This window comes from Haplochromis burtoni, unplaced genomic scaffold (genome assembly GCF_018398535.1).
Source record: "Haplochromis burtoni strain Fernald_Lab_line unplaced genomic scaffold, NCSU_Asbu1 Contig_25, whole genome shotgun sequence".
In the NCBI taxonomy this organism is placed as follows: domain Eukaryota; kingdom Metazoa; phylum Chordata; class Actinopteri; order Cichliformes; family Cichlidae; genus Haplochromis; species Haplochromis burtoni.
Window position 1 is genome coordinate 374684 of NW_024582386.1, and position 12487 is coordinate 387170.

At 41.5% G+C, this 12487-nt stretch overlaps 1 protein-coding gene across 3 annotated transcripts in view; it reads left to right on the forward strand.

Annotated features, from left to right (window-relative positions):
• trps1 (trichorhinophalangeal syndrome I) overlaps positions 1–12175 on the forward strand; it is a 114579-nt gene extending 102404 nt beyond the window's left edge. For all 3 annotated transcript variants that reach the window (XM_005917580.2, XM_005917581.3, XM_005917579.3), the window contains exons 10-11: positions 3892–4014; positions 8165–12175. In XM_005917580.2, coding sequence (XP_005917642.1) covers positions 3892–4014; positions 8165–9781 — 1740 coding nt within the window. In that variant the 3' untranslated portion in view covers positions 9782–12175. The remainder of the gene's footprint in view (positions 1–3891; positions 4015–8164) is intronic.
• The last annotated feature ends 312 nt before the right edge of the window (positions 12176–12487 follow it).

Consider the following 12487-nt stretch of genomic DNA (forward strand, 5'->3'; position numbering starts at 1 on the left):
CGTAGCCTCGTTTATGCATTCTTGCATTAATTCTAATGCCAGACAAAAGCTTTCCGCTAGAGCTGCTTGTGCATCCGAGCGCTGACTGACCGAACTGATTGTGGAAGTTATTAAACCAATAAATGTTGTTTTATATGCAGCCTTCCCCGAGTAGATTGTACTCTTAATTTCTTCTGTTTTTTTCTTTTTACAAGCATCAGGAGACTGATAAAATCTGAACATATTGTCAACTTCTCATTGCTAGATTATAATGTATACTCGCTGTTTATAGTGACCTTATCCTCGGGCGATTAATTAATGAGAGGTATTTGTCCCAACTGTCTTTATAGGTTCATAAGAATAGCAACATTTCATATCCTATCTGGGCCCGGGGCACTCTCCCATAACATATCCTTAAAGGTTAATAAATAAATTTGAAATGCATTTGTTGGTTTGAATTTGGCTTGATTAGGAAGAACTCGATAAAGAGTTTAATTTCCTGGCCCGCTGATCCTCTGACGAGCACTGTCTGCCTGTGTGCACGTCAGAGGGCGTTGTTTGCGGTGCTGATTGAACGCTGTTATAGGCCGCAGATAAATAGATGTCATTAAGACCCCGATCCCTAATTACAGCCGGCCCTTCTCTGCAGGGTGAGGTGAGCGGAAGAGGCCAGGTATCTGTAATGAATCAGAAAAAGTGCACACCCACACTGTAGGTACACACTAATTTACCCTGCTCACAAAACTAGTTGTCCGAGAAAAACAAGACAAATTCAGACAAAGTATTCGCAGTATGTGATATATATATACAGTACAGTATGTTTATAGAAATGTGTGTATGTACGTTTGATGTGTTGATGATGCATGTGAGCTTGCACATTTCCACAAATGTCAAGCCAACTAGCTGATGATTGAAAAGGAAGTTGGATATCAGGAGCCACATTTTGAGAGAGCATTCGTGCATGCACGTGCACATTTTGGACGGTGGTGCGGGCTATTTCTGTAGTTTCCTGTGTAATTGACACTTGAACCTCTCATTCACACACACACACAAACACACAGACACACACCATGCAGTATTATTGTAGTCTACTATTGGTGTAGCCAAAATATCCCCAACACACACACATACACTTCTTGCCGCTTTTCATCCAAATCTAGCTTCATTAGTCAATGGAAGCCAATATTTTCAGGTGTGTGTGCTGCTCTCAGGGGCAGCTGTGGGGCCATATGTGAGTGATTTGAGCGCTCAGAGGGAAACTGAATTCTGATGACAGACGCACTGTTTGGCTTGCAACACTATACACACATACACACACGCGTACGCACACACACACACATCCGCAGAGGAAGCATACATCAATCAATCACCTGGCTCCGTCTCTCTACATGTGGTGACCGTATGGTGTGTGCACCACACTCGAATAGGCATACACACTCAAGCTCAGTGTGCCGCTGAGAGGATTTGCTAATGTAAGTGTTGTGCTGTCTAATGTCAGATGGATGAAAACACGTGTACCCTAAAGACTGGTAGTTTTAGCTCAGGTGTTTAATACATGCAGAAACATTGGAAGCAAGATTCTTGTACACATATTGAAACTGAGAGACAATGTTTCTCCAGTGTGATCCAGATACTATGAAGAACATCATCATAAATTAGTGTTTATCAGCTAAAACTGCAAACTTCTAAAACAAATTGGCAAAAATCCAACTTTTTTTGCATTTAAATTTGCAACAAAGCAAATAGATTTAAATATTTTCCTTGGATTTCAAAGAATATCTCATGTTCTTGCTGGGGATAACAATGGGAATATTCCTTATGACAATAGCTCTTAACACACCTACACTAACATGTCAAATGATTCTATTCAAATGTGCAGTATTTGCACTGGATTGCTCAGGCTGAATGCTCCATGCACATTCAGTGTGTAACGTCTGTTCCCAAAGTTATGTTAAGTGGTTAATTGTGCTGTGATCTTTCCGGTGCATTAGATTGCAAAATAAACTGAACAGTGCTGTGCCCACTGGGCTCTTCTGCTTTTAGCTCGTAGCTCAAAAACAGATGCTCGGTGGAAGTGCCGGTAGTGCCTCCATCTGCAGCTCTGAGACTACAGAAAGCCTGATTGAAGTGTGGCACTCTTTTGTGAGAACTTGAAATGTCTTTAACTTCGAACAGTGGATGCTCTGAGCCCAAAAACTAAAAATAAAAAATGCTAAGCTCTCAGCACTGTCATAAACATAAAACAAAACAGCAGAGAGAAGGTCCCAGTGGACCATAGCCCCATGATGTTGGAGGGAACACGGAGTAACACAACAGCGAGAGGAAGATGGCAGACCAGATACACAAACTGCATATACAGATTTTACCAACATTCATACCGCACGCTTGTATGACTTGTAAATCCTTAAAAGCCTACATTTAATTTCACAGAGTGAACATGTCAGACTGTGAAACTGTGAAATGTTATTGTGCTAAATGCTACTTTTGAATTTGATGCCAGAAACACATTTCAAACAAAGTTGTAAGCGGGCCATGCTTACCAATGTGTTACATCACCTTTCCATATAACAACACTTTGCAAACATTTTAAAACAGAGGAGAGCAGCTGCTCTAGTTTTGAAAGCCAAATCATTTCTTCATCTTTCTTGATGGCATTGTGGGACATCCTTTGTTGCATCGTCAAGCCTCTGACATTTTTCACAGGTGACATGTCTGGACATGAGGCGGGCCCATTCAGTATAAGGACTCTTTTACCACAGAGACATTCATTTAGAACACAGTGTTGTTTGGTGTTGTCGTCCGGATGGCAGCATGCTCCATGTGTTTTCAGAAGTGTTCCTGAGGCCCTGTTGTGATTTCTTCTACAGAATCATATCCAGTTTTAGGATAATTTGATTATTTTTTGATATGGTACTGCAGGCGATGAAAACTCCAAGTAGTTAAGAATTTTATAACTAAAAATTATCAGTTAAAAAGAAGCTGAAAAGTAGAACCCTGGAATAGTGAGCACTTTAAAGGCTAAAGAGATCAGAGCGGAGATCGCAGCGGAATAATTATGGGATGTTTCAGGAAAGGATAGATAGGCAGACAGAGGGAGAAACTGACAGAGGAGTTCCGCTGGAGAAAGATGAGGTATGCTGTCCTCTCAGGGTCATAAAGGTGGTGAATGGGGCCAGAGGCTTAATGGGATGGAGAAACGTTGTGATTGGCTCATTACTGTGATGGAGCACGTTGCCACGACAATTGGCCTTTTCACCCCCCCCACCCCTCCTTGCACACACTACTTTTCTATGCGCCACTGCGCTGTGAACTGCAGAGGTGTGTATATGAGAACTTGCACACTAATACAGTAAAAGTCAAACGCCTGCCTGTAAAGTACCTGCTGCAGATAAACACTAAAACGCTTTATGCTACAAGGTGAAAGCATAACTCATCTCTTCCCACGTCTTTCAAGTGACAAAATTACCGCAGTGCCTCATGTCTTTCTTAGATAAGTCCATGTTCGATCTTATCGAATATTCGAAAACAACTTAGTCATCTCGACTACATCATTTTCTTTTCACTGAGGTAGTTTTTTTTTTTATTAACCTTGTTCTATGCAGGGAAAACACTGTAGAGAAGAATAATGTTCTCAATAGGATTTCCCATTAGGTGTGATAAATGAGAGTCCATCATCTCTCTGCCACCAAGCCAATCTGTTCTCTCCCTCTGTCTCCCACCCTAACTACCAGCCTATTGTACTTGAGTGGCATGAAAATTACAAAGGAATCAAAAAGTTCATTTTTGTCCCCCCCCCACCCACTTTTTTTCCCTCCAGCGATTTGCCATCTTTCTTATCCTCACCAAATTTCTTCATTACACCATGTTTTTATTTTCACTCTCTAACATGTCTCTCTCCTTCTTCCTCTATAGCGGCGCAGAGGTAGTGGAGTTTTCTGCGCTAACTGTCTGACCACCAAGACATCGCTGTGGAGGAAAAATGCTAATGGAGGCTACGTCTGCAACGCATGTGGTTTATACCAAAAACTACATTCAGTAAGTCGCACACAGGTGTTTCTGTCTTCACCAGCTGCACTCTTACATTTTAAAAAACAATGCAAGCAGAGGAAATAAAATGTAGGCAAATGCCTACAAGTGTCCTGTTATACAGAAGTTAATATGCTCTTAATGGCCAAACTTATATCCACTTCCTATATATACACGTTTCCTCATAAAGGTCCTGCTGGTGTCTTTTTATACTACATCCACGGGGGTGGTTCTGACCACTAATTATCATTCCTCCTGTCTGGCCAATTAGCATACGGAGCAAATAAAATGCTGCACACCGCGGGTAGATTCTTGTATATATTCTGTGGGTCCTGCTGTGAAAGTGTAATATTTTGGAGAAAGCATATTTGATTTGGTGGGAGTTACAGACCGTTTCAGCAGTCACAGGGAGCCAGATCCATGGAGTGAGAAATATGATGGAATGAATCAACTTTACCATCTAAGCCTAGGGAAAGTCTATGGAAATCCCAAATTTAATTAGACTGCATGAATTACAGATGAGATAAAAACTTGCCTGGAATTTAGTTGACTTCAGAATATCAAGATTATTCACCTCAGATATGTTCTTAAGGTGTTTAAGCCAATTACACACTTCAGCATACTCATTAATCGCAGCGGTTTGCTAATACTAACAACATAAAGCAACTTCAGAGCGTCGCTGTACATGCCGAACCCTGCTTCCAGTGTGCGAAAGTTCAGTGCGGACGTTTCTGTGTGATCGATCACAGTGATAATAAATGCATTAGTGGACTGACCGTGTTGCAACCCTGAGCTATATGCTGCCATTATCCAATGGCGCTTTAAAGACCTTTCGGAGGATGACAAGCTATTGAAGTTTACTGCTTCCTGCCCCTGCAGATGTCCTTGGTTCAACCCGTTCATCTCATCTGCTGCTCCAATCACGTCCCGGCTCCCTCTACTCTTGGCAATCTTCACGACGGCCATATTTTATATCCCATAATAAAAGTTTTATATGCTCTACACACATTATTAGAGAGGATAGCAGCTAGTAAAACACTTGAGAGTGAGAGAGGGGAAGGGAGAGTTATGAATAAAGGGGCAGGAAAAAAAGTGGAGGGAAAAAAAGGAAGGGGGGAAGACAAAGAAAGGGAAAAAGATTAAGGTAAGAAGGAGGACGGGGATAATGAAGGGTCAGGGTGTGAATGAAGAGTGAGAGATGGAGGAAGATGGGAGAGATTAGAAGAGAATGCAGAAGCAACATTTAGGAAGAAGGAGGGAACAGACAGAAAGGCAGATTTATGTGATGTGTGCTAGCAGCAACCACAGCCCAGGTATTCTACCAAGCCACCCCTACAACCATAAAAGTGCACAAAATTACAGCAGCCATGTGTGTGTCTCACTGTTTGTTTGAGTTACTTGCACCCACAGGATTGTAGACACATTAAAACCCTATAAATAAGCATCACTTTCTGCAGTTACTTAGGTGACAGCTCATGTAATTGAAAAGATACAACACAGATATATAAAAAGCTTTTCTAGGAAGTTTTAAAAGGAAAGCATATGATTTCATTTTCCAATCTAAAACAGGCAAAACACCATGTGGTCACACCTGCTGTGAGAAGGCACTGGCAATACAAAGTAAACAAAGTAAAGAGGAGGAAAGGATAATTAGGGAATGGACAGGGAGGAAGATCGAGTCAAATTCTTGCTAAAACAGAAGCAAAAAAAAAAAAAACAGTGAGTGACTGAGTGAGAAGAAGTAGCAAAAACTTGTGCTGCTTCCCTATTCCATACCACATATGAGCTTCATAGAATATGCGCTACTGGATGCCACTGGATGTCAGTCAAACTGCAACTTTAATAAAGAAACTAATTTATGTTTTCCTAGGTGTTTCACCTCCATGCAGTTGTTGTTTTTTTTTGCTTTGTGTCTTGCATTGTGAGATAAATGTGTTTATGAGTATCCCACTCCGAAATTAAGGCTTTTCCTCATCTTTATAGTTTATTCAGTGGTTCTCTCAGTGTGAATGGATTTAAATCATGCTCTGAATCACTGTGTCTCGTGCTTCCGTCTTCCATTCCCTCTTTATTTCACACCCCCTTCCCTTTATCCGTCCTTCTGTGCACCAGTCGGTCTTTAGAAACACAAATTCTAAAGCCAGAAAAAGAGAAATGTTTGTGGATTTCGCTGCTATATTTTGCGAGTGCCACTCTGCCAAATGATGGAATCTTGTTTTTGATATTGATCCATATGTCAAGAAGTTTCAGCGAGACAACTCTCTCATTAACTTTTACCAGCTTGCCAAACGAAGGACTGAAAACACTTCGCTGAAATGCATGTGCATTAATAGGTCCCTGAATCTGAGTTTTGCCCTTCTGAGTTTGCTTATATAAGCGTATTTGATTGTTTTTGCTTGTTAACATTAATGCGCTAATTATATGTTTACATAAGCACAGCACAGTATCCCCGAATCATTATAATAATATTAAAATTGCAATAGAAGTGACTGTTCTGCTCTTAAATATTTTCAGTAGCTGCTCTACAGTGACTGATAAACTCCACGCTGAAAATTACATTGTCTTTGCCCTTTTCACCCACACACTGGCGTGCACACATGCACACCCACACAAGCATACTTAATGCACATACTCTGACAGACACACATTCGGTCACAGGCTATCAACACGAACATAAGAATACATTTCCATACACAAAAGGCTACTGGAAATCACCCAAGAGTTTCCCAGCATAGGCACAGGACACATTTTGAAGGCATTGGAGTTTTTTTCCTGTACCCAAGTGTCTATCCATCTCAATATCTTGCTCGGTCTTCTGTGGATGGCTTGCATCCGCAAATATGCACTTTGTATTTCAAGGTCCTACATCATTGGTATACACACAAGTTTCTTTCTAAATATGTAAAAGTATACCTGGAGATATGAACACAGTTACACAGTACAAAGACAAATTTCTGCAAACCTGTTTTTAAAGCTTTGAAAAGCCATGTCCTGTATGCTAACTGAATTTGACATTGCTGTGCAGAGGTCACTGCTCATAATGTGAATGTCTTTCTTGAATAATGGCGGGTTAGCGACACATTTATTTTGATTGGGCACCTTATAAGACAGTTTAAATTGAACGGTTTATTTTACTAGGAGCAAAGACAGCCTTTCAGTGATTTGTTTGGAAATGTATTAGACAAGCTGTGTGCGTGTGTGCGTGTGTGTGTTTTTGGCATGTGTTTAGCATCACCATCAAAAAAAAAGTTTCATCATCATTCAGATTTTTTTTGTACTCACACTATTAAACCCAGTGGGGAATTAAATAAGTGGGGAGTGTTTTAGAAATCTGGTGTTTTAGATGCAAATGAGCAGTTTTTATTCTTTGGAATTATGCATGACTTTTGCCTTTTTTTAACCAAAACACTTGTAACCAGAACACAGCCTTCTTTGAAGCTCACAACCTGCTTTAGTAATTGGTTGTAGTGTTTCTAGCTTTCCTGTTTTATTAAAAAAAACATTTCAGTAAGTGTTTCATGCTGAAACAAAGCATATTATAGGACTCGATTAAAGAGATGAGTGCACTGTAAGTGCGAGAGGGTTGCACTTTCAACAGATGTAAGTCCGCCCGCACCCCCTTGTGGCGAGGGCAAAAACCACAGTCATCTGGAGGATATGTTACCTCATCAGTCTTTCTTTCATCGCGATGCATTTAGTTATACTTCAAATCTATATAAAAGAAGAAAGACTGTCAGACTGTAATCTGCCACAAAGGGCTTTTTAGGGAACTTTGGGGAACCTAAAACCAGTAGCTACTGTTTTAGATCTTGACTGTGGTGCGTATTGCTTTCTATGTTTCACCAAATATGCTTATGATAGCTTTATGATTAAATAATTGTTATACTCGGCTGATTAGTCAAAGTAGAGAGAGCTTTATTTTTTATCCACAGTCGATTGCACCAAAGGCATACTCAATGGTTATTTAATCTCTGAGACCACCTATGCATTAAGTGGGAATTTTATCATAGTCAAGTAATGCCGGGGCATGTGTGCTTGACATTTATTTATTAGTTCAGCAAAGTTATCAGCATGATGAAGTCGAATTACCGCTTCATATATTGCTAACTGTCTAACTCCCTTCCCTCTTGCTCATTCTTCTGTTTCCTTTGCCTTGCAGACACCCAGACCTCTAAACATCATCAAGCAGAACAACGGTGAGCAAATCATCCGCCGTCGAACCCGAAAACGCCTCAACCCCGATTCGCTTTCGTCTGAAAACCCTGCCCCCAAGCAACAACGCATCACCAACGAAGAGCGCATGAACGGGGAGGAAACAGACAGGAGCTGTGCGTCAGTCAAAAACCAGCAGCCTTCCCCTCGCTCACGCTCACCGCGGTCCACGCAAGCCTTCTTGGCCAATCAAACATTGGAGATCCACAGGCGTATGCCTCCTCTTCTCCTCCCCTCACATGCCCCCTCCTCAGTGGGAGCGGAGGGCAATGGCGGTATCACAGAGGGAGGTATAACATCGAAAGCAGAGGGGGGTAAAGGAGGAGGGGGATCGGAAAGAGGCAGTCCAATTGAAAAGTACATGCGTCCGTCCAAACCGTCTAGTTATTCACCTCCAGGTTCACCCATTGAAAAATATCAGTACCCTCTTTTCTCCTTACCCCTTCCATTAACCATTTCACCTGAGTTGACCCCGGAGTCAGATTGGCTCAGGTTCTGGACCAAGTATAAGATGGCAGCCGCCTCTGGGGTTCCTGGTAGCATCAGTAATCTAAGCAGCCCCGGGAGCCTTGGAAATAACGCTCATTATCTTAGCGCGATGGTGACTCCAGTACAACATCATCAGCAAAGCTACACGGTGCCTTACTGCGCCTCTCCCTACTCTCCTCTTCCTCCACCTCCAGCTCCTACTCACTATCCTCCTCCTCCTCTTCACGTCCAAACCCCTACTTCATCATCATTAGAAAACGATGCTCCTTTGGATCTCGCAATAAGACAAAGAGATACAAGTGCTGTAAACGCGCACGTGTCCACAAATGGTGCCGAAAGGCGAAGGCAGGAGTCGCCGCTAACTGACAGGCTAAGAGGTAACTGGAAAGGAGAGAAAGAGGAGGAGGAGAGGACAGACGAAGGAGGGAATCCAGGTGAGGAGATAGGGAAGGAAGAAAAAGAATGTTTGTCAACATGTCAGTCAAGTGTCCCGTCTAATCGCAAAATGGTGGAGGTGGCCACACAGGATGACCTGACCAATCGCTGTGTCCATTGTGGGATCTACTTCATAGATGAGGTGATGTATGCCCTGCACATGAGTTGCCACGGTGACAAAGGACCATACCAGTGCAGTTTTTGCCTCCACGTGTGCGCGGATCGATACGATTTCACCACGCACATACAGAGAGGCTTACACAGGTACACAGACAAAACGACGCAACAGAGATGTCAAATGCAAGACGGCAACATTCAGAACGCTGCGGGAATGTCGGAGCACGAGTGTCAAAATGCGACAGAGGAGGAACGCGATGAAGACGGTCATTATGAGACCACCGGCGAAGGTGATGTAGTAGAATCGTGTCATGACAACCAAGCAAAACAACACACAGGCAGCGATGGCACTGACAATGAAACGGAGACTGAAAAAGAAGCAAAAGGAGAGGACAATGCCGCGACAAACCAGGACTTGGGAGGCAAAAAGGTGTCGCACGTCAGCGATGACGTCACGAGAAGCTCAGAGGTCACAACTGTTGCTGGCTCTAAAATATTAGATGAGAACACAGATGGGAATTAATCGATCTCTTTGACTCATGCAAACCTTTAAGAGCGTTGTTCTTGGATGAATAAGCTGTATGCCTTCATGTTTCTGGAGGCTAGCTCATGTCAGAATGGGCCTATCCTGGGCACTAAAAGGAACACATCCTTATGCTGGAAGCACCCGGCTGTCAAATGGTCAGAAATCATTGTAGGATCCAGCTGAACTATAGCAGGGGCAGTTGAAGAAATTGCCCGAATCCTCTGCTGAGTGACTGCCACTTGACAGCTCTGTGGCAGGCATTCAACAACAGGCATGGAGTTGAAATCACCTTTAATAAGCAGCCACTTCATGCGATTTCCACATAAGGGCATTGGAAGCTGGGCTAAAAGTTGAACTGGTTATATTTTGGATAACTTTTGGGAGCTCAGCACTTGCATGGCCACCATAAAGGAGAGCAAAAAAAAAAGAAACTAGAAGCAAAATAATTAACCTGAACTGAACTGAGCTGGGCTGATTACTTATGCACCATACTAAAAAAAAAGCTGGTCCAAACTAGTCTAATGTATCATTAAGACGGTTTTATTTTGGTACAGCCAGATGTGATCTGGTTAGGATTGCTTTGTTCTTGTCCAGAGCATGTTTTTGACTGTTTTTTTTCTCTGTGCAAATGGATCTAAAACCAAAATTCTTTTCTTTTTTTTGACTAATTAAAGCTGGTTAGTTTGAAACCAGTTTATGCTGGGCTGCAGTTGAGTTGGTGTTACCTCGGTAAAAAGTGATCAGTTGATTTCTTTCACTTAGCCTGTTTTTTTCTGAAACTGATCAAGTTCTTGGTTCTCGGGTTTTGAGTCAGCTGGGACTTTTTCGAACTGCTGAGCCAGTTTGACTTGATAAAACCGGTTAAACTCCGGACCGAAGTGTTTTCTCTATCCGTTTGGATTAAACCAAGTGACATTATTTTCTACCTTCCTCTGTGCCATGATACTAGCTATGTGCCTGGCTGCCTGCCCAACAACCATCTAGTACCCGCTTAACATTTATATTAATAATAATAATAATAACGGTAATAATAATGATGATGATGATGCTATCGTACAAAAAAAATGCAATTTGCTACACTTTCATATATAATATGGTATTTTGTAAAGGAAAATGCTTTTTGCAGGAAATGGTACTATAAAAATTAGCCTATGTGAGTTTTTTTCTCTTGTTTTTGAGCTTCTTAATGAGACTTGTTACATTTATAACAGCCGTCTAGTAGAAATGGTACAACAAGGGAGGGAGGGGGAGGGGTGTGTGTGCATGTGTGCATTTGTGTAATTGCATTTCTACGCGTAAGGATCAAAGGATGTGTCCGTCCCCAAATGATGATGTAAACATAATGAAGGCTTGCAGTTGGTTTTTCAGTCCTCAGGGGTCACACATGTTGCACACCAACCCACCTGTTTCATAGCATGTGACACATCAGTTTTACAGTACATGGCCTAATTGTGTTAGCATGTCACATATTGTTCTCTTATGTTCTCTTATATATGTTCTTGTTGTGTTTTTATGTGTTAATAAGTCAACATGGTCTCAGTATGTAACTTTTTTTTTCTATGTCTACGAATTGTTAGGTCGCACAGTTTTACAGAAAGACTTAGGAACTTAGGGAGTAAAACCCCAAATCTTATCAAAAGGAACAACTGTTTTGAGTTAACTGTATAAACCTTTGTTCTGTACTGAGTCTACAGATGTTTTTGCCTACAGTGTTTGATGTCATATTACTGAGAGTTTGGTACAACTTAGGTTACCTCTATGTAGCATGTTAGCACCTGCGAAATCTACAAAATAAGTTTCTTTTTTTTCCTAAAGGTGTGAGGTGTTACATGAAAGACCTAAATAATACTGAAAGAACACGAGATGACATTGCAAAGTTATGTTTTAATAATTCAATGAAGTAAAAGTTTCACGTGGCTTGCAACTCCATTTGACCCATCGTACATTACGCCATCATCAGTGATTTCGTTGCTGTTTTTTTGGAACAGTTTCCATAACTGAGTCTTAGTTTAAACCAAATTTCATCAGTGAGAAACTTCTAACAGTCATGTCCTTGAAAGTCCCGCTGTTATATCAAAGTGGTGGCCATCTTGTTTATTTTTGATAAAGATGGGATGACTTCTCTAGCCGTGTTGCCTTAGTTGCTAGAAAACAACAGCGACAAAAGAAGAAAACACCAACGGACTCTGTTGAAGGACATAATATGTCAATATAAAAATAAAAGACAGGAAGGAACGAGCTAAAGAATGTGAGGGGGGGGGAAAGCTATTTTTCTATGCTTATCCAAAAAGACATGAATGACGAATATTCCACCTAGTGCCTGGTAACTTGTACCACTTTTCAAATCAATATGTTTTGTTGTCTGCATTAAAAATGTTATGTAAGCAATGAGTCGTGTAGAACAGAAGGTGGGAAAGCAAACTGATATATTCCTTTCCATGCACTCACACCACCAAGTCATCTGAGTCATCGATTACGATTTCTGCCTGACCGATCGGTCGGGTGTTTGTTCAAACTTTTCATGTTTGCTTGCTGTGCTAAACTTTCATTTTTGTGCATATATTTACACTACTTTGTAGAATGTTGAGCCATATGCCTCAGTTACTTGTATGAGAGACACAATGCCAAGAAAAGGACCTAATTTGGAGATTGAAACAGAGACACGGCCATGTCACCAGGTCCCATATCATGGTGGATGCAATG